At 46.7% G+C, this 21,410-nt stretch overlaps 1 protein-coding gene across 2 annotated transcripts in view; it reads left to right on the top strand.

The window, feature by feature from the left end:
- The window catches only part of PLEKHG4 (pleckstrin homology and RhoGEF domain containing G4), a 1,592,954-nt gene that overhangs the window by 710,771 nt on the left and 860,773 nt on the right, over window positions 1–21,410 (top strand). For both annotated transcript variants that reach the window (XM_085638629.1, XM_085638628.1), the window contains exons 9-10: window positions 18,797–18,919; window positions 20,231–20,422. In XM_085638629.1, coding sequence (XP_085494755.1) covers window positions 18,797–18,919; window positions 20,231–20,422 — 315 coding nt within the window. The remainder of the gene's footprint in view (window positions 1–18,796; window positions 18,920–20,230; window positions 20,423–21,410) is intronic.

The following is a 21,410-nucleotide window of genomic DNA, read 5'->3' as shown; positions in this document are numbered from 1 at the left end:
GGACAAGTGGACTTTGTTACAGGACAAGTAGATATATGAAGCAACCTTCCCCATGGACAAGTAGATATGTTATTAAATTCCACACCCCTGAAAAACTTCTGGGCTCCCGGGCCAAATCTGGGGGGTCATGTTTTTTAAAAATATGTGGGGAGTGCCGATGTGTCACCCCGTGCCCCGGGGATCGCCACCTTCCCGAGGCTTTATCTATAATGAAAGCAGGGGGCCGTGCGGACCCCCTGCAGCCCCAGGTTCTACACCTACACACACTCTAGGTACACTTAGAGTAGGGTTTCCATAGTAGGCGTATGCTAGATTACTGCCTTGTTTATAGAATTGTTCAGCACCATGGTAGAACTATATTTACTTTTTATGCTTTTGGTCCTTGTAATCACGTTTATCTGCTTCTGACCTCTGAGAATAAGTGAGCACGAGTGACTGAGCGAAAGGTTCTGTACTGTTTCCATGATTCCTGAGGAATCAGGGTTCTCATGTTCAGTGGTGGCCAGAAACCATTCGCTCCCTGGTAGGTTAGGGGCTCTTACGGCGGCACTATGAGCTTACTGGTCTATAGGCCAACATATCCTGCTGGGGTGTCTGGAATCAGTCTTGACACTAAGCCCTTAGTTTATGTTGTCTGAACAATGCGCAGGTCCTACGGATTCGTAGGAACTACACGACATGGGAAAGCCAACATTGGTTAGGCACTTATTTAATAGTCAGTTTGATTCATAATCTTTATTTGGTTGAAGATAAAAACAACCATAAAAAGTACATTTGTAAAAAATAATTAACACATACCAATATAAAATTGAAACAATAGAAACCAGTCGCATCATACATTCCAAATTGTTTTTCTACTACTAAAATACACAATAAAAGATAATCAGTCATCGGCTAGTAAACATAAAGTATAGTTAAAAAGGGATACAGGTTCCTGATCCATTACAATAAGCTTTTCTTATTGTCATTGCATTTAGTATAAAAAGTGAAATATTATAACACAAAAATGGATCACTCAATGATGCCAGATACTTCATCACCACTTTAAAAGATCTAATATTCTGTGTTAATAACAAAGGTTTTAGATACAATGCCCTAAGATTCCGGTAAATTTACAGAAAAATAGGAAGTGCAGGGTGCTCTGTTTACTCTGTCTGTCACAGGGACAGGGATATGTGTTGGGAAGACAAGATCTCATGGAGGAGAAGGCAACAAGGTGATGCGCTATTCCACATCTCAACCTTGTTAAAACAAATCTGTGCTGTATAGTGGTTACAGAGACCGGGTAGTTGTTAACTCCCTCCTCCTTATCCAGGGACTTATAGAATACGCCTGATGATTGAATCTCATCGTCTGACTCACGTTTATCCTGCCTGTTTTGAATGAATATGCTTTTAATCCGGTTCTTAGAAAATTATGTAAGCAGGGTAGTGTCAGACCAAAATGAAACCCCCAATCGACTTCCAGCCCAGTCGAGCCCTCATTATTCTGTTTAAAAATGTTAGAGAAATGGGCTACCCAGCTGTCGCAGGGGACATTACGGCTGAACCACCAGTATGTCATTATTTTTTTAAAAGGACGCATTCACTGTATCCCAAAACAGGTGTTCGGAGTCTCTGCCGCAAGGGTAAAACTGATCCATGCTTTGTCTTGTAATGTTATTTTCCTTGCTACCAGAGCCTGGTTATATTGAAGACGCAATGTTCTAATGATCAAGGTATCCCGTGGGGAATTGCTATGGACATGTTTGAGAGCTCAATGTGCTTTGGTGCAGGCAGGATCGAAGCATCCTCAGTTAGTGACCCGTGCTCTGGTAGGATGGAAGGTCAAAGTGATTTTATAAAGCTAGAAATATCGATACATTCATTTACAAACAGATTTGGTAAAAAGCTCTCCTGAAGACAATATTAATTTCTCTTATAATTCTCATGGACAATTTGTTTTTGCATAGTGGTAGGATCAATTCCTTCCCTTTTTATTCTTACTCCATTGGGTCTACTAGCAATAATATTGTTGACTGTATTAAATGAGTCATGCCACTTGCCCCAAAAATCTAGTGATAATGATATCAAGTTATGGTTGCTTAAGGCTGCCATACCTATAAGTGGCATGCCACATGCAGCATTAGGTGCCACAGATATCAATATGTGATCAATAGTAGTAGATGAATTCCTGAGTAGTTCAGTTGTGCTTTCTCAGAGACCACTACTCACTCAACTGAAGACGTTCATAGTGGGAAGGGAAACAAATCCGCCTCAGCTGAGTAGGCATACTTTATATCTTGGCTCTAGCTTAAATCAAGCTTAGAGAGTTAGAAGTTCCCACACAGTGCAAACATTATCTCTATAACAATTTGTGTAAACACTACTCCTGTAACAATGACCAAACAGGATGAGAACATAGGAGAAGAGATAGATACACTGAATATTTCAGAAAATTGCAGACAGGCAGTTACTATGAAATTTTTACAACATGGCCTCCCAGTGATGGGTGGAGCTGTTGCCTTCATGGTTGAGGCACACGAAGCATTCAGAACAGAGGTATTCTATTCTTGGTTTAAATTTCCATCTACAGATGCACACACGGGTATTTCATGAATACATTGAAAATGAACCACCTGATGCATATTTTCCATACGTGGACTTAGAAGTCCCATTAAATTACTAAGAGCACATTAATTGGTTTAAAGGCACCCTACCCCATACTACAGAACATGTGAGACTCGATCCGCTCAGCAGAGAAGGAGCCGCCTGGCCGGTCTTAGCTTCATACACATCACATCCACACATTACTGCCCTAACACCAGCAGGGATGCACAAACTTTACAGCGATTTAGTAGAAATGTACAGGAATCTGACACAATATGTAATGAGAACATTAACAGCCCAACCTGCGGGGGCTGCTCAGGTTACACAACCACACATGGCTACCTCAGTATTAGCCCGCAAACACTAAATGCGATTATGGGAAAGGTTCCCACCAGCCGGAAGCAAATCCTGTTCTGGATAGCGCAAAAAACAGCACAGCTTGAAGCAGTCTTTTCCCGTATGGGCTCACAGGAAAAACACAGAATACTGACAATTTGCTTGCCGATGGGGATGGCTCCCCAATTAGAAGATTGCGCCACTTGGGGTACGGTCTTTGCTGCCGTATACACCAGAACACAAGGTACCCCATTGATAGCAGTCATACCAGATGTACTTACACAGATTCAGAATGAGTACAGGGCAGAGCCTGCCTTAGATCTGGGAATGAAAATAATAGACAATTTGCCCCGGTATCTACTATTATGTTGAGTAACATAAAAGGGGAGGCAGCAGCTGTGGCTATACACCAACGCCTGAGGGAATTCACTCCCGCACAGCAGGAGGGTGAATTACCTAAGATTATTGAAGAAACATATGCCTCTTTAGGCAGGGATAATCTGGGAGACAAACCTGGGAAACCAATAGTTAGGAGTAGTTCTGAATAGGAAAACTCTTAAGAAAGCACCCGATTCTTCAAAGATGAAATGGGATAATAAACCAAAAAAAAAAACACCCACAGTCACGGGGTGAGTCCCCTCAACAGGAACACACCGACCGGAGATATAACTTACAAAACTGTGACAATATTAGAAAACTTGACAGGTATAAGGATACTGATGCACGTTCCTCTCGTTCCTTTCAGGAGGCATCCAAAAAGCGTTCCGAGAGAAACGGACGGTCACAATACAGATCGGAAGAGGGAGTCAAGCTGAAAAGGGAGACACATCGCACTTCGGACTACATCATTAAACAAGAAGACAAATAAAAGTCTTCACAACCTTAATTTAAACAGAAGAAGGTAGCGGGAATAAAATTAGAAATGCCCAGGCTACTGTGGGCTCTGCATTTGAATGGGGAATGGGCAGTGACGATGCTGGATAGCATGGCAGAAGTCACCATAGCTCGCCAGAACCTGATGGACCTTCTGGGGGTAATAGTACTGAGTAAACATATCACAGTGGAAACACCTGATACAAGGATAAGTGTACCACATTGTCTATACAAAAATGACACTCCAAATGGAGGGGGACATACCCAGGAAAGTGAAGGGTCTCTTTTGGGAGAACCTGACCTATGGTTATAACATTCTTTTGGCCGCCTGAGTTCGTAATGGATTTCCCAATGGGAGAAAAAGTTATTTTACCTACTTCGTCCAACCTCCTACCAGAATTAGTTAAAAATGTATACGTGCAAGAGTGGGTGTTAGCCCCTGCACTTTACCGCAATCATGTTGGGTGGTATGATGAGTCACCTCATCATGAAATCCCATTAAAATCAATTCCTCAACCTTAGAGACAATTCCCGACCAAACATGAGGCAAAGAAAGAAGTCAGGGAGATCTTAGATTAACTTGAATACCAGGGTGTGAAAGAGAATTGCACCTCAACTATGAATAATCCCTTGTTTCTCGTAATGAAACCTGATAATTCATATTGTCTAGTCTTAGATTATAGACATTTATATGCATCCACATGCACATTTGCAGTACAGAATGCACACAGTGCCGCACTGATGAATACCATTGTGCGGAAAAAATAGAAAACAACACTAGATATCTCAAATGTATTTTTCCGCCAAAATATAGCGCTTGGAAGCAGATATTTGACAGTATTCTTGGCCCTAGGCTCTCCACGCCAATTTTGTCGATTACCCCAGAGGTATAAGAACAGCCCCGGGTTGTTTTCAGCAAGAGTAACAGAGTTACTTCAAAATTTTGATGAGGAGGCATTGTCCTATATTGATGATATCTTTCTGATAGACGATGAATTAATGGAACACTTGGCCAGAGTTAACCACATAATCCTTGGGCTTGCTCACCTGGGTTACAAATTTAAATTTAAAAAAATGAAAATTGCCCACCTTGGTGTCCTATTGAACAAGTTACTTACCTTCGGTAACGATGTATCTGTAAGAAACATTAGTTAGTTAGATTCCTCACCTTAGAATATCCCCAGGCGTCAGACTGGATCCGGAAGATTTTTCGTCAGCAATACCCCTTGCGCGTCGCTAGGTGTCGTCTGCGGCTCCGCGTCCGTCGTCGGCGTCGTGCGCCGGAATGACGTCGTCGGAGTACTTAGACGCCGCCCTCGCGCGCTGACGTCAGTTCTTGTACATAGCTTTCCGCGCCAGGAACGCAGAGCCATGCAAAGACCGACACTGGTGCCAAAAATAAGATCTAGGGGCCTGAAAAGGATAACCTTAACCCTAGATGTCAGTTCGCAGAATGGGGAGGATGGGTGGGTCGGTGAGGAATCTAACTAACTAATGTTTCTTACAGATACATCGTTACCGAAGTTAAGTAACTTGTTCATCTGAAAGAAACACGTTAGTTAGATTCCTCACCTTTGAATAGATACCCAAGCAATACCATCCCCGGTGGTGGGTCTGCGAACCAAGATCACACCAGAAAGTCCTGGAGGACAGAACGGCCAAAGAAGCCATCCCTCCGGACTTGGCTGTCAAGGCAATAATGCCTGGCAAACGTGTGTAGCGAAGCCCACGTCGCCGCCTGACAGATGTCCTGCAAAGGGACACCCCGTCCCAAAGCAGTAGTAGCCGCTGTGGCCCGAGTGGAATGGGCGCGCAGCCCAACAGGAGGGTCCTTTTTTGCTAAGGAATAACAAATTTTGATGCACAAAACGACCCACCGGGAGATGGTCCGTTTGTGCACAGCTTTCCCCTTCTTAGCACCCACGTATCCAACGAAAAGTTGGTCGTCCACCCGGAACTGCTTTGTGCGGTCCAAATAAAAGGAGAGCGCACGTTTTGGGTCCAGACGGTGGAGCCTCTCTTCCTCTTTGGAAGGATGCGGAGGCGGAAAGAAGGTGGGCAAGGTGACAGACTGCCCAAGATGAAATGGAGTCACCACTTTCGGAAGAAAGGAGGGACGAGGCCGAAGGACAACCTTGTCCGGATGAACAGAGAGAAAAGGAGGCTTTGAAGATAAAGCCTGGAGCTCACTCACCCGTCTAGCCGAGGTAATGGCTACCAGAAAAGCAGTCTTAAGCGTCAGCAGACGAAGAGGACAATTATGAAGAGGCTCAAAGGGAGCGCACATTAGAAATGTGAGAACAAGATTCAAGTCCCACTGAGGCATTACAAAAGGGACAGGAGGGAACGTGTGAATAATGCCCTTTAGAAAGCTTGTAACTACAGGGGACTTGAAAAGAGAAGGCTGATCAGGAAGCCGCAAGAAGGCAGAGATGGCAGCAAGATAACCTTTCAGGGTGCCCAGGGCAGAGCCCTGCCGGGCCAAAGAAAGAAGAAACAGTAGAACCTCAGAAAGAGGGGCGGAAAGGGGATCCACAGCCTTTGCTGTGCACCATGCCACAAATTTGTTCCACCGGCAGGCGTATACCGTCTTTGTGGAGGGACGCCTGGCTGCCAGAATGATATCACAGACTTCAGGAGGCAAGTCAAATGGCATCAACTGCCGCCGCTCAATCTCCACGCATGGAGGTGGAGGCTGGACAGGTTCGGGTGGAGGACCGTCCCCTGCTGCTGCGACAGAAGATCCTCCTGAAGGGGCAGACGTATCGGAGGATCGGTCAACATACTGAGTAGCTCGGGATACCAGTACCTTCGTGCCCAATCCGGAGCCACCAAGATGACTTGGGCCCGGTCGTGCCTGATCTTCTTCAGCACTCTGGGCAGAAGTGGTATAGGCGGAAAGGCGTACAACAGACCGCAACTCCACTCGTGACGAAAAGCGTCGCCGAGCGAGTGCCGCCTTGGAAATTCCAACGCCCAGAACTGCTGACATTGCGCGTTCTCTTCGGTGGCGAATAGATCTAACCAAGGCTCTCCCCACTGCTGAAAGAGACCTTGCGCCACTTCGGAGTTCAGACGCCATTCGTGATCCATCATGCACCGGCGGCTGAGCTCGTCTGCTCTGGCGTTCAGAGAGCCCGCCAGATGTTGAACCACTAGGGTGACGCCCTGGTGTTCCAGCCACGTCCAGAGGCGCAGAGCCTCCTGACAAAGGGTCCACGACCCCACCCCGCCCTGTTTGTTGCAATACCACATGGCGGTGGTGTTGTCCGTGAACACCTGCACGACACTTCCCCTGACAGAGGGAAGGAAGGCTTTCAGTGCAAGCCGGATCGCTCTCAACTCCAACAGGTTGATGTGGAGACGAGACTCCGCCGGAGACCAGAGGCCTCTGATCTCCGCCTCTCCCATATGGCCACCCCATCCCAGGAGGGAAGCATCCGTCACTACGACATGCTCCGGTTGGGGAACGGAGAGGCCCCTGCCCATGACCCAATCGCGGTCCGTGAGCCACCACTGCAACTGCTGTGCAGTGCCCTCCGAGATCAAGACATGGTCGGACAGGTTGCCGTGATGCTGGGCCCACTGAAACTTCAGGTGCCACTGCAGAGCCCGCATGCGCCGTCTGGCGTGATGCACTAGTAGGATGCATGAGGCCATCAGCCCCAGAAGCCGCAACACTAGCCTGACCGAAACCCAGGATAGAGGCCGAAAGATGGGAATCAGGGCCTGAATATCCCGGACCCGCTGTTCCGGTGGATAGACCCGGAACTGCACCGAATCGAGAACCGCTCCGATGAAGAGGAGCTTCTGAGAGGGACTCAGGTGTGACTTCGGCACGTTGATGGAAAACCCCAGCAAATGCAGGAGATCCGCCGTAGTCTGGAGGTGGGAGACGACTGCCTGGGGCGAGCCCGCCTTCAGCAACCAGTCGTCGAGATAGGGGAAGACTGGAACCCCTGATCTGCGCAGATGAGCTGCGGCCACCGCCATCACTTTCGTGAACACCCGAGGGGCACTGGTGAGGCCGAAGGGGAGCACGGTAAACTGAAAGTGCTCTTGACCCACCGTGAACCGCAGGTAACGCCGGTGGGCCGGCAGGACGGGGATGTGGAAATATGCGTCCTGCAAGTCCAACGCGACGATCCAGTCGCCAGGGTCGAGGGCAGCCAGAACCTGAGCCAAAGTTAAGATCTTGAACCTCTCCTTCCGGAGGAAAGCATTGACGTTCCGGAGGTCCAAGATAGGGCGTAGGCCCCCTTTGCCCTTCTTGGGAACCAGAAAGTAGTGGGAATAACAACCACGACCTACTTCCGGGCGCTCGACGGCCCCCTTGGCCAAGAGTGCCGGGGTGGATGTGGGCTGACCGCGTCGTCCTCCAGAACCGCCTCGGCGGAAACCACGTCCGCGACCGCGCGCAGGTTGGTTCTGCGGCTGGTGGCTAGGCGTACGTGAGGAGGCACCCCTTCCTTGGCCACGAAAGGGGCGAAAGGCGGAAGTTTGCGACCGCGGGGCCGAGAGGCCCAAGGACTTGGCCGTAGCCCGGGAGTCCTTAAAGCGATTCAGCGCACTGTCCGCTTTCTCGCCAAAAAGGCGAGTGCCATCAAAGGGCATGTCCATGAGAGTGCTCTGGACATCGCCCGAAAATGACGTGGACCGCAGCCAGGCGTGACGTCTAAGCGCCACTGTGGTAGAAATTGCCCTACCCAGCGAGTCCGTAGTGTCAAGCCCACATCGGATAGCATGTCGCGCTGCATCCCTCCCATCGGCCAGAGCCTGGGTAAGTCGTGTCTGGACCTCCTCCGGACACAGGGGCAGCACGTCCTCCACCGCATCCCACAGAGAGTGGGAATAACGGTCCAAGAGACAGGCGGTGTTCAAAGACCGCAGGCCCAAACTAAGGGAGGAGAACAGCTTCTTGCCAAACTGTTCCAGTCTCTTGGAATCCCGGTCCGGCGGAGCGGTCGGGAAGGAGGATTGGGAGGTAGAGGCCTGGATAACCAGGCTGTCGGGGGTAGGGTGTTGGGACAGAAAACTGGGGTCGCCCGGAGCAGGGCGGTGGCGCCTGGCGACGTTCCTGTCCACAGGAGGAACTGTGGAGGGCTTGGACCAGGTGCCCTGCAGAACGTCAATGAGGGCCTCATTGAATTGCAGCAGAGGCTCAGTGGAGCTTGCTGCAGATTGAAGCACCTCAGTGAGAACGTTAGTCCTCACAGCCACGGCAGGCAGCTCGAGCCCAAGGGCTGCGGCCGCCTTGCGCAGCGCCACAGAGAAAGCAGCACCCTCCTCCGAAGCCACAGTCGGAGGAGAGACAAATCCAGTGTCCGGAGAGGTATCCAGGCCACTGGCCTCCCCCAGTTCATCTGCCCAGTCCTGTGACATTTGAGCCTGAGCGGCCATAGGATCCTCGGATCCCTCCCAGTTGTCCCCATCATCCGATTCCTGGTATACAGGAGGAAGGAGCGGAGCCGGGCGATAGACAAAATGTGTCTCCAGCGGCGCCGAACGCGGCGTCCATCGCCGTCGTATCGGCGCCGGGCCCGGAGCGGGGCTGAACTGGGGCTCGACGTCGAGCGGAGTCGGCGTCGGAGGTGGTACCGGTGTCGACGCCGGCGGAGGAGGCGTGACGAGGTCGACCGGCGTCGGCAGGGACTCGGGAACGGGTCCCTCGGGCGCTTGCGGCGTCGAGGCCGGAGCCGTCAACGGCGCCGGGGCCGGAGCCACCGGCAGGCAAGGCAGCCCAGTCGGGTCCGCGGGGCCCGAAGGCGCGCCAGCGGGCGTCGACGGCGGAGCCGGGCTCCTCATGGCCGAGAGGAAGGCACTGACTTCCGCCGGCGTCGCGTCAGTCCCAGGGATCGGTGGGTATGGGGACTTGCGCGGCGCCTGCGGCTCCGCGGGGGTGGAACCACCCTGACCCTCGGCCGAGTCGCGCGACCGGCGAGGGGAGTCCGAAGAGCGGTGTCGCCTCTTGGACTTCTTGGAGTGCTTCGACTTACCCGAAGACTTGGATCCCGACGACCGATGATGACGTCGGCTGCGGCTCCGCGACCGATCCTTGGACCTCCTCCTGGACCGGGATCGAGAGGCCCGCGGAGCCGAGTGGCGAATCTTGAGAAGCTTACGGGACCGCTCCCGTCTAGCCTTCGAGGTCAGGGCCTTGCAGTCCGAACACGACTCCGCATCGTGGTCGAGGCCCAAGCAGTAAAGGCACCGGCGGTGATGGTCCGTAACCGACATCAAGCGGCTACAGTCAGCACAGGCTTTAAAACCAGGCATCCTACCGGCACCGAAGTCGAGACAAGATCAAAAAGGATCGAAAAAGTTAGTCAAAAAATGACTAAAGTGGTAGCTCTCCCGGATCTGCGCTTACTGGCGCGGAAAAAAGAAGAACTGACGTCAGCGCGCGAGGGCGGCGTCTAAGTACTCCGACGACGTCATTCCGGCGCACGACGCCGACGACGGACGCGGAGCCGCAGACGACGCCTAGCGACGCGCAAGGGGTATTGCTGACGAAAAATCTTCCGGATCCAGTCTGACGCCTGGGGATATTCTAAGGTGAGGAATCTAACTAACGTGTTTCTTTCAGATATAAGGGTACGAGTTGTCAAGTGAAGACAAGAGCCTGGCGGCACAATTTTTAGAAAAATGTGCACTGCTCCAACCTCCCACGAGACTTCATTCCATTTTAGGATTTTTTAATTTTGGCAGGACAAACATTTTGGATTACACAGAAAGGGAGAAACTTTTCTACGACTTAATTAGACCTGATTTTTCAGTGCATCATTGGACATAAGAACATACTGATATCCTACATTCCGTGCAAGCTGACATGATAGCTTCCAAACATTTACACACACGTGTCAACACGACTAACCTGGTGATCAGCGAAGTTGCTGGATCTACCGGGTACACCTACATCACTTTCAATGAAGGCGATACCGTACCTATTGCATACAAATTACATTTGCACACAAACACTGGAAGGCGTTTTGCACCAACTGAAAAAATACTCACATCAGTACAGACTGCTGTAGTGAGAGAGAGAGAGAGAGAGAGAGAGAGAGAGAGAGAGCGAGAGCGCTAGCGCAGGGGAAACGCAAAATTGTTGTAACTGTGCATTCTCTGTATATTTCTCTAAGAACCATTCGTCCATGGTATGGTTAGGGGGGCTTACGGGGGCACTGTGAGCTAGCTGGTCTATAGGCCAACATATCCTGCAGGGGTGTCTAGAATCAGTCTTGACACCAATCCCTTAGTTTATGTTGTCCAAACAGTGCCCAGGTCCTACGAACTGGTAAGAACTACCAACAAGGGGGCTGCTAGGCCCCCCTCCCTTTCATATGAAAATAAATATTTAAAAAAAGGCTGGGGTCCCCAGAGCTGTAATCAGCCCAGGGAGGGGGGCTGCATGGCCCCCCTCCCCCATTCAAAATAGGCCTGGCCCCAGTGGATGATGTCCCCGGTGCCAGAATTGGCCCCCTCCCTGAACAAACAAAGAAAAAAAAGCATGCAGGACTGGCAATTCGTCAGAGGCCCGTCCCCTTTCTCCACTACTCTGCAAACGCACATCCTGGCACACTGCTGGTTGGGGGATGATGTCTCCTTGGATGCTGAGGGTCCTTCGGAGCCAGGAACCCCTTCTGTTACCTCTAATCAGTCCCAGACAGCAGGATTGCTGAGAGGACTTGGAGGTCATGCCAACTTTATCCACCACTCTGCAAACGCACCTTCTGGTGCACTGCTGGTTAGGGAATAAAGTCCCCTTTGCTCCCCTGGGTCCTTGGGGGCCAACAAGCCCCCCTGTTACCTCCAGTAAGTCCAAAACAGCGGGATTGCTGAAAGGGCTTCGGAGGCCACGCTTCCTTTCTCCACTACTCTGCAAACGTGCCTCCTGGCACACTACTGGTTGGGGGATGAAGTCCATTAGGAAGCTGCGTGTCCTTAGATGCCAGGAAGCCCTCTTGTTACCTCTAGTAAATGTGACACTGATGGATTCATGAGAACTGGTTGGAGACCCCACCCCCTTTCTCCTCCACTCTACAAGCGCGACTACTAGTTAAAAACCATAAAAATTCACTAAAAAAACAAAGTTTACAGAAAACATTCTGAGACTCATTCAGACAGTAATGCATACACTCATGGACATACTCTGAGACTCATGCACTCAATCACACATCCGCTAAGACACCCATGTACCCCCTCACACATCCACTGAGACACGCACGCACCCACTCAGAAAGCCACTCAGAAATTCATGCATCCACTCAGAACCTAGCCAGACACTCACGCAGCCATTTACACAGTCACTGAGACATTCATGCACCCAGTCACAGACCCACTCAGACATTTATGCACCGACAGAGATCCACTAAGATTCATGCACCCTCTCAAACATATATTCAGACAATTATGCACACACTCACAGACACAGTGAGTCATGCATGGACTTATACACCTACCCAGACACTCATGCATACACTCAAAGCATCAGTCAGAGATTGATGTACCCACTGACAGTCTCATGCATCCTCTAAAACATGTACGGATACACTCATATACCCACTTTCAGACCCACTCAGGCACTCTTGCATCTACTCAAAGACCCACTCAGACTTATGCACCCACTCACATATGTACTCAGACACTTACACACCCAATAACAGACACACTGAGATGCATGCACCCAATCAACCCCCCTTTTAGAGACTCATGCACCCACTCACACACCCACTCAGGTACTCACACACCCCTGAGACAGCCATGCACCCACTCATTCACTTTCACTCAATCACCACCCACAGACCCACTCAGACTCATATATGCACTCACAGACACTCTCACATACTTTCACTTACAGACGCACTCATATTCTCATGCACTCACTGACAGACTCATACAGACACTCATACACTTACTCATAGACCCAGTCACACACTTGCACAGGCAGTCACAAACTCAACAAAAAACTTGTGCACCAACTTAGAGACTCACTCAGATATTCATGCACTCACTCCCTTACTGATTCACAGACTTCTCTAGGCAGTCGCTAATCCCCTTAGACACTCTCTCACAGACCCACTCAGACACTGATGCACCCACTCAGAGATCTAGCCAGACTCATGCATTCGGTAACGGAGTAAGTCAGAGACTGACAGCCACTCACAGATCCATACAGATACTCATGCACTCATTCAAAGATTCATTGATATTCTGATGCACTCAATTACAACCCCACTCAGACACTCATGCACCCAGTCACACATCCACTCACATACTTATGCACTCACTCACAGACTGACTCAGACACTCACATACCCACTGACAGACCTACTCAGAGACTAATGCCCCTACTCACAGATCTAAGACACTCACACAGATCCACTCATGTTCTCATACACTCACTCACAGATCTAAACAGACACTCATGTACTCACAGACCCATTGATATTCTGACGCACTCACTCACAGACCCACTCAATACTTTTGCACCCACTCACACACATATGCAGTCACTCACAGACTAACTCAGACACTCACACATCCAGTGATAGACCCACTCAGAGGCTAATGCACTCATGCCTACACACTCTCACACACTTACACACTGACTGTCAGCCATACTGACACTCATGCGCTTACTCATTAAGAAACTCATGCACCCACTTACAGCCCCACTTAGCACTCACTCACAGACTTGTGGAGGTAGTCGCAAGCCCACTCAGACACTCACTGACAGACCCACTCAGACACTCATGTACCCACTAACAGATCTAGTCAGAGACACATGCGTCCAGTCAGAGACTCAGATAGCCACTCACGCACTTAGTCAGAGACTCAGACACCCACTCACAGACCCAGTGAGACACTGATGCACCCACTCAAAGACTCACCCAGAAAGCACATACTCACTCATAGATTCTCTCATGTACTCACTCACAGACCTATACAAACAATCATGCACCTAGTCACACACCCACTCACACACTCATGCAGTCACTCACAGACTTACTCACACGCCCACTGGCAGACCCTCTGAGAGACTAATGCACCCACTCCTAGACCCTCTCAGACACTGACGCGTTGACTGTCAGACCCACTGAGCTACTTGTGCACCCACTCACAGACCCATTCACACTCTTATGTATCCACTCACAGACCCACTGTGAGACTCATCCACTCTTACTGATTCAGTCAGTCATTCAGACACTCGTACACCCACTCAGACACATTCACCCACTCATAGTGCCACTCAGAGGTTTATACATGCACTCACAGACCCACTCAGAGACTCATGTACCCACTCAGAGACTTACTCAGAGAGTGACGCACCCACTCACAGACACACTTAGAGACGGATGCACCCATTGACAGTCTTACTTGGAATCTTATACACCCACTCACAGACCCACCCAGAGAGTCATTCACCCACTCATAAACACACTCAGAGACTGATGCACCCACTCACAGACACACTCAGATACTCACATACCCACTCATGGATCTACTCAGAGACCCATGCACCCACTGGTTGACCCATTCAGACACTCGCTTGCCCACTCACCCACCCACTCAATGCCTCATCCATCCACTCACAGACCTTCTAGGACACTCATGCACCCACTCACATATCTACTCAGACACTCACAGTCCCACTCAGACACTCATGAACCTACTCACCGACCCACTCAGACACTCATGCACCCACTCACAGATCCACATAGGCACTCCTACACCCACGTACTCAGCCATGTACACACCCATGCATTCCCTCACACACCCACTCTCAGAACCATACAGCCACTCACACACAACATCACCTGCCTTTACAGCTACTCACACACCCACTCTCAAAGGTTACAGGTTACAGTTAGGAAATACAATTTTAAAATGTGTTAAAATTCACTAAAAAACAGGTTACAGGGAATTTATAGTTTGGAAATAGAATTTAAAAAATCTTAGAAATTCAGTGAAAAAAACGAAGGTTACAGGGACATTATAGTTAGGCTCAGATTTCACTTGCAAAAAACTAGTGAAATTCAGCAGCTATAGTTACCTGAGCTAACTATATCTTAAGCTCCTACGATGCACTGGTTATGACCTCACATATTACATCATTCATGACATGGTTAATGACATCACTGATGGCATCATTAATGACATCTCAAATGACATCACTGATGACATCATCCACGTAACTACTCACACACCCACTGACACCCCCATACAACGTCTCATACACCCACCTACACACCCGCACAACCACTCACATACCCATGCACAGACGCATACAACTACTGACACACTTACTCATATAGCCACCCCCTCAATCACTTATATAGGCACTCAGACAGCCACTCACACACACACAAAACTACTCTCACCCACTCACAGACCCATACAGCCACTCACACACTCACTCATAAAGTCATACAACCACTCACTCAAATAACCGCTCACTTGCCCATACAGCCACTCACTCAACCATATAGCTACTAACAGAGCTACTCACTCACCCATACATCCACTCACACATCCATTTACTCATCCACAAAACCACTTACATACCCATTCACACATCAATAGACTCACTCATGGTCCCACTCACCATTCTATGCAGCCACTCATACAAATACTCACTCACCCATACAGCCACTCACGAACACACTAATCCACCCATGGAGCCAGTCATTCAGCCACCAGTAACCAATACAGCCACTCACGGTCACTCACTCACCCATACAGCTACTCACACACCCACTTATTCACCCATACAGCCACTCTCTCACCCATTCAGCCACTCATACACCCACTCCCACACTGATAAAGCAGTCACAGTGCTACTCAGATGACATATTAGAAACAGTATCACTCATTAGTAGTACAAAAATAGCAATTTAACGTATACAGTAGCTTAGTAGCTCTCGGAAGCTTTTACGAAGCACACTCACTGGATAATTTCATCAGTAATGTCATTTAAGATGTCATCAATTCATGTCATCACTGATGTCACTGACCATGTCATGAGCAATGTAATATGTGAGGTCATTAGCAGTGCATTGCAGGGGCTTTCATTATAGTTAGCTCAGGTAACTTTAACTGATGAATTTCACTGGTTTAGTAAGAGTGAAATCTGTGCCTAACTGTTACCTCCCTGTAACCTTATTTTTCAGTGAATTTCTACACGTTTAAAAGCGCTACCGTAGCGCTTTGTTTAAATTAGACCCCATCTCCTTTTCATATAAGAAAGACACATCACTCTGGCATGCAAGGAATTCCATTTATTCCATCAGGCCACAACAGACAGGACACGTTTCGGCTGTGTTCTACAGCCTTTGTCACCTGCTGAGCACCATATTTGAAACCACTTATATGCAAGTTCATAGCATGAACATAAACGAAATACTAAAAGGTATCTTGCCTGTACTTCACATTAAATGCTCGAAACTGGCACTTTATTGCACAGTATAAAAGGGTTGAGGGGGTCGACGTGGAGAGCCCTCGTGAGAAGACTTGAAATGCTCAAGGCAAGTCCATTGTACTGTTTTATTGCAACACATTTTCTCACTAAATGCTATAATGAACATTTAAAGCGTCTACAAGCTTGCAGTTTGATTAAATCATTTTTTTAAAATAAAGTTTGAAAATGTGCTCCTCAAACACGGACACAGGAATTGGTAGACGACAACCAATCAGGGAGTCTGACCCATGCTAAATAAGCATGTGACCTTTACAGTTTGAAAGAGATTGCCTACCTGTGATCAAGGCGTGAGGAAAACGCCGAAACGCGTAAGGAACTTTGAGCAAGTGTTATATGATGGACTGCCAGCCTGTTTCTGAAGTTTGGTATAAAATGCTTGTATTGTCTTCACACCGGAGTTGTCCCATTTCTGAAAAATAAATTAGTTTGGATTTTTAGACAGGATTCTTTGTTCCCTGTCCGACAAAGCCACCCTGCTTGGGTCTGGGGCTCTTCAAACGAAGAAGCTATGTGTGGATTTATGATGTAGGAGCCTGACCCCTTTCAAAAACAAAACGGGATTGTGCCAAGAAGAAATTGCAATAGGAGACAGGCAAGGGATGCCAGCAGAGTATTTCACCCTGCTTGCTGGTGTCGAAGAAATATGAACAAGCACTCGGAAACCTGAAATGCTCAAGGCAAGTCCATCGCACTGTTTTATTGCAACACATTTTCTCACTAAATGCTATAATGAACTGCATTTTGAACATTTAAAGAGTCTACAAGCTTGCAGTTTGATTAAATCCTTTTTTAAAAATAAAGATTGAAAATGTGCTATTCAAACACGGGCACAGGAATTGGTAGACTACTACCAATCAGCGAGTCTGACCCATGCTAAATAAGCACGTGACCTTTACAGTTTGAAAGAGATTGCTTACCTGTGATCAAGGCTTGAGGGAAAGGCCGAAACGCGTGAGGAACTTTGGGCAGGTGTTATATGATTGACTGCCAGCCTGTTTCTGAAGTTTGGAATAAAATGTTTGTATTGTCTTCATACCGGAGTCATCGCATTTCTGAAAAAGAAATTAGTTTGGATTTTTAGACAGGATTCTTCGTTCCCTGTCCGATGAAGCCACCCTGCCTGGGTCTGGGGCTCTTCAAACGAAGAAGCTGTGTGTGGATATATATATATATATATATCAGTTAACTCCAGCAGCCTCAGTCACGTAGCCAGTAACGAGTGCACTCTTGGGTAAATTTCCAACAAAATGCTTTTATTAGCAATTCAAAAGCACTGACAGACGCGTTTCGGAATGACACCTTTTTTAATGTCAGTGTGGTCAACAATTAATTTCCAATTCAAACCGAGGAGGAATACTTAAGGCACAGAAATTTGTGTAAAAAGCGACGACGGCCCATAAAGTCTAAGTAATACAGTGTCAATACGGTGGCCATCTTGGAGCAGCGTTCAGTAATCAATCTAACTTCTCTCAAGATTTTTATCTATTTTCACACGTGTCTTTAGGTGAAAGTTGACATAAAAATAAAATTGATACATCGGGAGAAGGGGTGTGAGGGAGGGAGTCCATAATTTTGGTAACAAATAGTAACAAAATATGTTTTGCAGTCAATGCGATTAGATGCCATCATCTAAATTAATGCTCACACTAACCTCCCTCATCAAGTATGAGTTTCTATTGCCATGCTCACCCACAATTATTTTATGGGAAATTTACCCGAGAGTGCACTAATTACTGGCTACGTGACTGAGGCTGCCGGAGTAAACTGCTGTATAGCGGTTCACCGCCATAGGAGTAGCACCCAGGACATGAGGTGCTTCGGAGAGGGCAACATACTGGAGGACGGATATATATACAACGAATTTCATTGTTAAAGCATGAATGGTAAAGGCATAGTCATAGTAAAAAAATATGGTAAGGTAAGTATTAAATGTAAGTATTCATTGTTTTTTCTATAAAAAACAATGAAAACTTACATTTAATACTTACCTTACCGTAATTTTTTACTACAACTATGCCTTTACCATTCATGCTTTTACAATGAAATTAGTTGTAAAGGCATCTGTGGTAAAGGTATACTCATTGAAAAAACTCTCTTTATAAAGGCAGGTGTTGGAATTATGTTGTCGTTGTAATGCCATTGTTGTAAAGGCATCTTGCTGTTAAGCCTTTGTTATGAAGGCTGGTTCCCACTTTTCACTGTTGATTCATACCTAGCAGCGATGTTGCCATTGTGATTTGAACTGTTTTTTGTGATGGACCGGTGTGCGGGTCTACACTCAACTGTTCATTGCAGCAGCAGTTCTGCACCTGCCAAACAACTTTGTGCCTTTTATTCTTGACCTGTGCAGTAATGAAATGAGACGGCTAGAGGGGATATAGCATGCTCAATATCATGGGTTTGTTTTCTGACCTGGTGCCATGCAAGAGTGCCAGTGCAGCACCCTGCCAGGGCCTCCATGTTGGCATATTGACTTGGAGCAGCCCCTCTGTAACACCCTGTCTATCCATGTGTTCCCCAGGTAAGCCACTGGATTGAGGAAGTCGGTCACAAGAGGCTACAGGAGGTTCAGATGCTCGACGAGTCCTTGGAGAAGCTGCTCCTGGCACAGAAGGACTTCACAGAGTTCGATCAGGTGGCATGCGTAAGTTCTTGTTGTTTCCATAACACTGGATTTCAACGATTCATATGATACAGCCACGCAGAGTTGACCAGGTACCAACGTGGCTTTAGATACAGACATGATATAGAGAAACTGACCTGACATGTAGATAGGCTTGACACAGGGACAGAGCAAGACAGAAAATATGAGACAGAGGCAAAGGCAAGACACAAAATATGAAATACACAAACAGATTTGGGTGACAGATGTCTAAAAACCTGCACTTTAAAATATATACATTTATTTTTTAACTTCTTATTTGGAATCACTTAAAAAAACACACGTAATGATTTTTACCCCACCCAGTACCAGAACTACAGGATTGTCTAATTAATGTGTATCAAAGTTGCAAAAGGAGACATTGAAATCACTGAGTAAAAATTGTGAAGCAGTGTCTAATAATGGCAGAATGCTAGCAGAGGGACCTAATAATGGCAGAATGTTAGCACCGGGACCAATACATTGTAAAATAATAGCAGTGGTACCAAGATCATGCCTATATGTAGGGATCTCCTACAAAGAAAACCTTTCTTGTTGCCAGCACTTTCTAACAGGTTTCTGGGGTTCTACATTGAAAGTAGTGTACCTGTCTCAAGGCAATCAAGCTGTGATTGCATGAGTCCCTTCAGGGGGGGCACTGTATTGTTTTCCTCTTGTCATTCAAGAATGATCATAAACCAATCACTGGTCCAGAAAAAGCTTTTACAGCCAAGTCATTCAGACAATAATATTCCTACTTCAAACCCTTGAACACATGCCTTACTCACATAGAAATACGGGAATCCTTACAAACAAGAGCGAAACTTGAAAGCAAGATTGAACTCACGGATCATAATTGATCCCTCTCCTCTTATGAATCGTGACCCACCAAATTAAAATCTGTAAAACAATATATACAGTGTTGATTTGATGGATCTCTGTACTCATGCATACATATTTACATATATACGTATACTTTAAATACAAAGAGAAATCCGATGTCTTCAGAACATTAGGACGTGTCCTATGTTCTACCTATTATAGCACTCAGACACTATACATAATCTCGAAGTATGCCCTAACATTTATTGCTAGTCAAGCTCTACGTCTGGGCTAGGGTGGAATGTTGAAAATGTGATGATTGGGGCTATCAGTTATGGCATGGCTTCTTCCATGGTACCAAGGAAGTTTAGGAATTTCTCATGAACAGTGGCAGGATTGGACCAATTGTTTGCTACTCATGCCCCTTAGAAATCATGTCACTCTGGTTCAGTAGTTTGCAATAGCTTGAATTAATTCACCTTTTCCTTTTAGGAATATTGCATCAGGGGCAATGAATTGTTGAAGCGTATGGAGAGGTGGAACAGTGTTTCGTTTGGAGAGCTGTTGACTTATCAGGTTAAATTACAGACCTACAAAAGGAATTTGGGAGAGTTCTGCAGCAGGTTGGAGGAGTCCAGGAAGCAGTTGGAGCAGACAGTGATACTGTACCAGTTCTTTGACAAGGTTAGTACAAAGGCCATAAAAAGTCAATCAAAGGAAGTTAGTTCTGTAATGATGTGAAATGCTGGGCACTTTTAATAGAAGAAGCACAGATGGGGGCAACTCTCAAGAGAACCGTGCTTGCAACTATGACATCATTGCACCTATAGGATATCACACGCCACTGCCACTCAGAGTTCTTTTTGTAGTGTGAAGAGCTCCACGCAGACAAGAAACCAAACTCTTGGGCTGTGAAATCTGGGACGAATCTTTCTTTGGGTCAGTAACCTTTGTTAGGCTGGAGCTGAAAAATTAAACCTATGCTAGGTATTTAATATCGTCAGTCTACAAAGCCCTAACTACTAATGAGAATATCAATAACAGAAACGAGGGCTGAAACTTACGTTTGACATTACCTTATTTCATACTGGTTCGTTTGAGATCTGTTCTTCTCTAAGTCACCGGAGACCATGGTTAGTTCTGGTATACTGGATCATTGACAGAATATCATAATCAAAAATATCAAGTGACAGAAAGATTTTCAAAAATATCATTAGCAAAAATATTGTGGTCCTATACTTCTAATGTAAATATGAAAAATATTATATCTTAAATATAGTTTCTAAGAATACCGAAAAAAAGGTACCCATATTGTTTATTAATAAATAAATATACATTTTGAATACGTGTATTTAAAACAGTATATTCTTTAAATGTACCATCATGTTTATTGAATATTTTTAAGTTTATACTTTCACATTATATGTATATATTTTGTTTAAAGTAAATTTTATATATACATATGTATGTATATATATATATATATATATATATATATATATATATATATATATATATATATATATATATATATATATATATATATATCCTATCTTTGCTCACTTTACACAATGGTGTGGAAATAAATCCTGTTTTAAAACAATACCTTGCTGTGGTTCCGTGACTTTCGCCGTGCGAGAAACTTCACACGGGAGGCGAAGGAATTTTAGGA

The sequence above is a fragment of the Triturus cristatus genome, chromosome 12 (genome assembly GCF_964204655.1).
Source record: "Triturus cristatus chromosome 12, aTriCri1.1, whole genome shotgun sequence".
NCBI lineage: Eukaryota > Metazoa > Chordata > Amphibia > Caudata > Salamandridae > Triturus > Triturus cristatus.
Note: the sequence above shows the minus strand (reverse complement) of the source record. Positions and strands in the feature narration are given on the sequence as shown.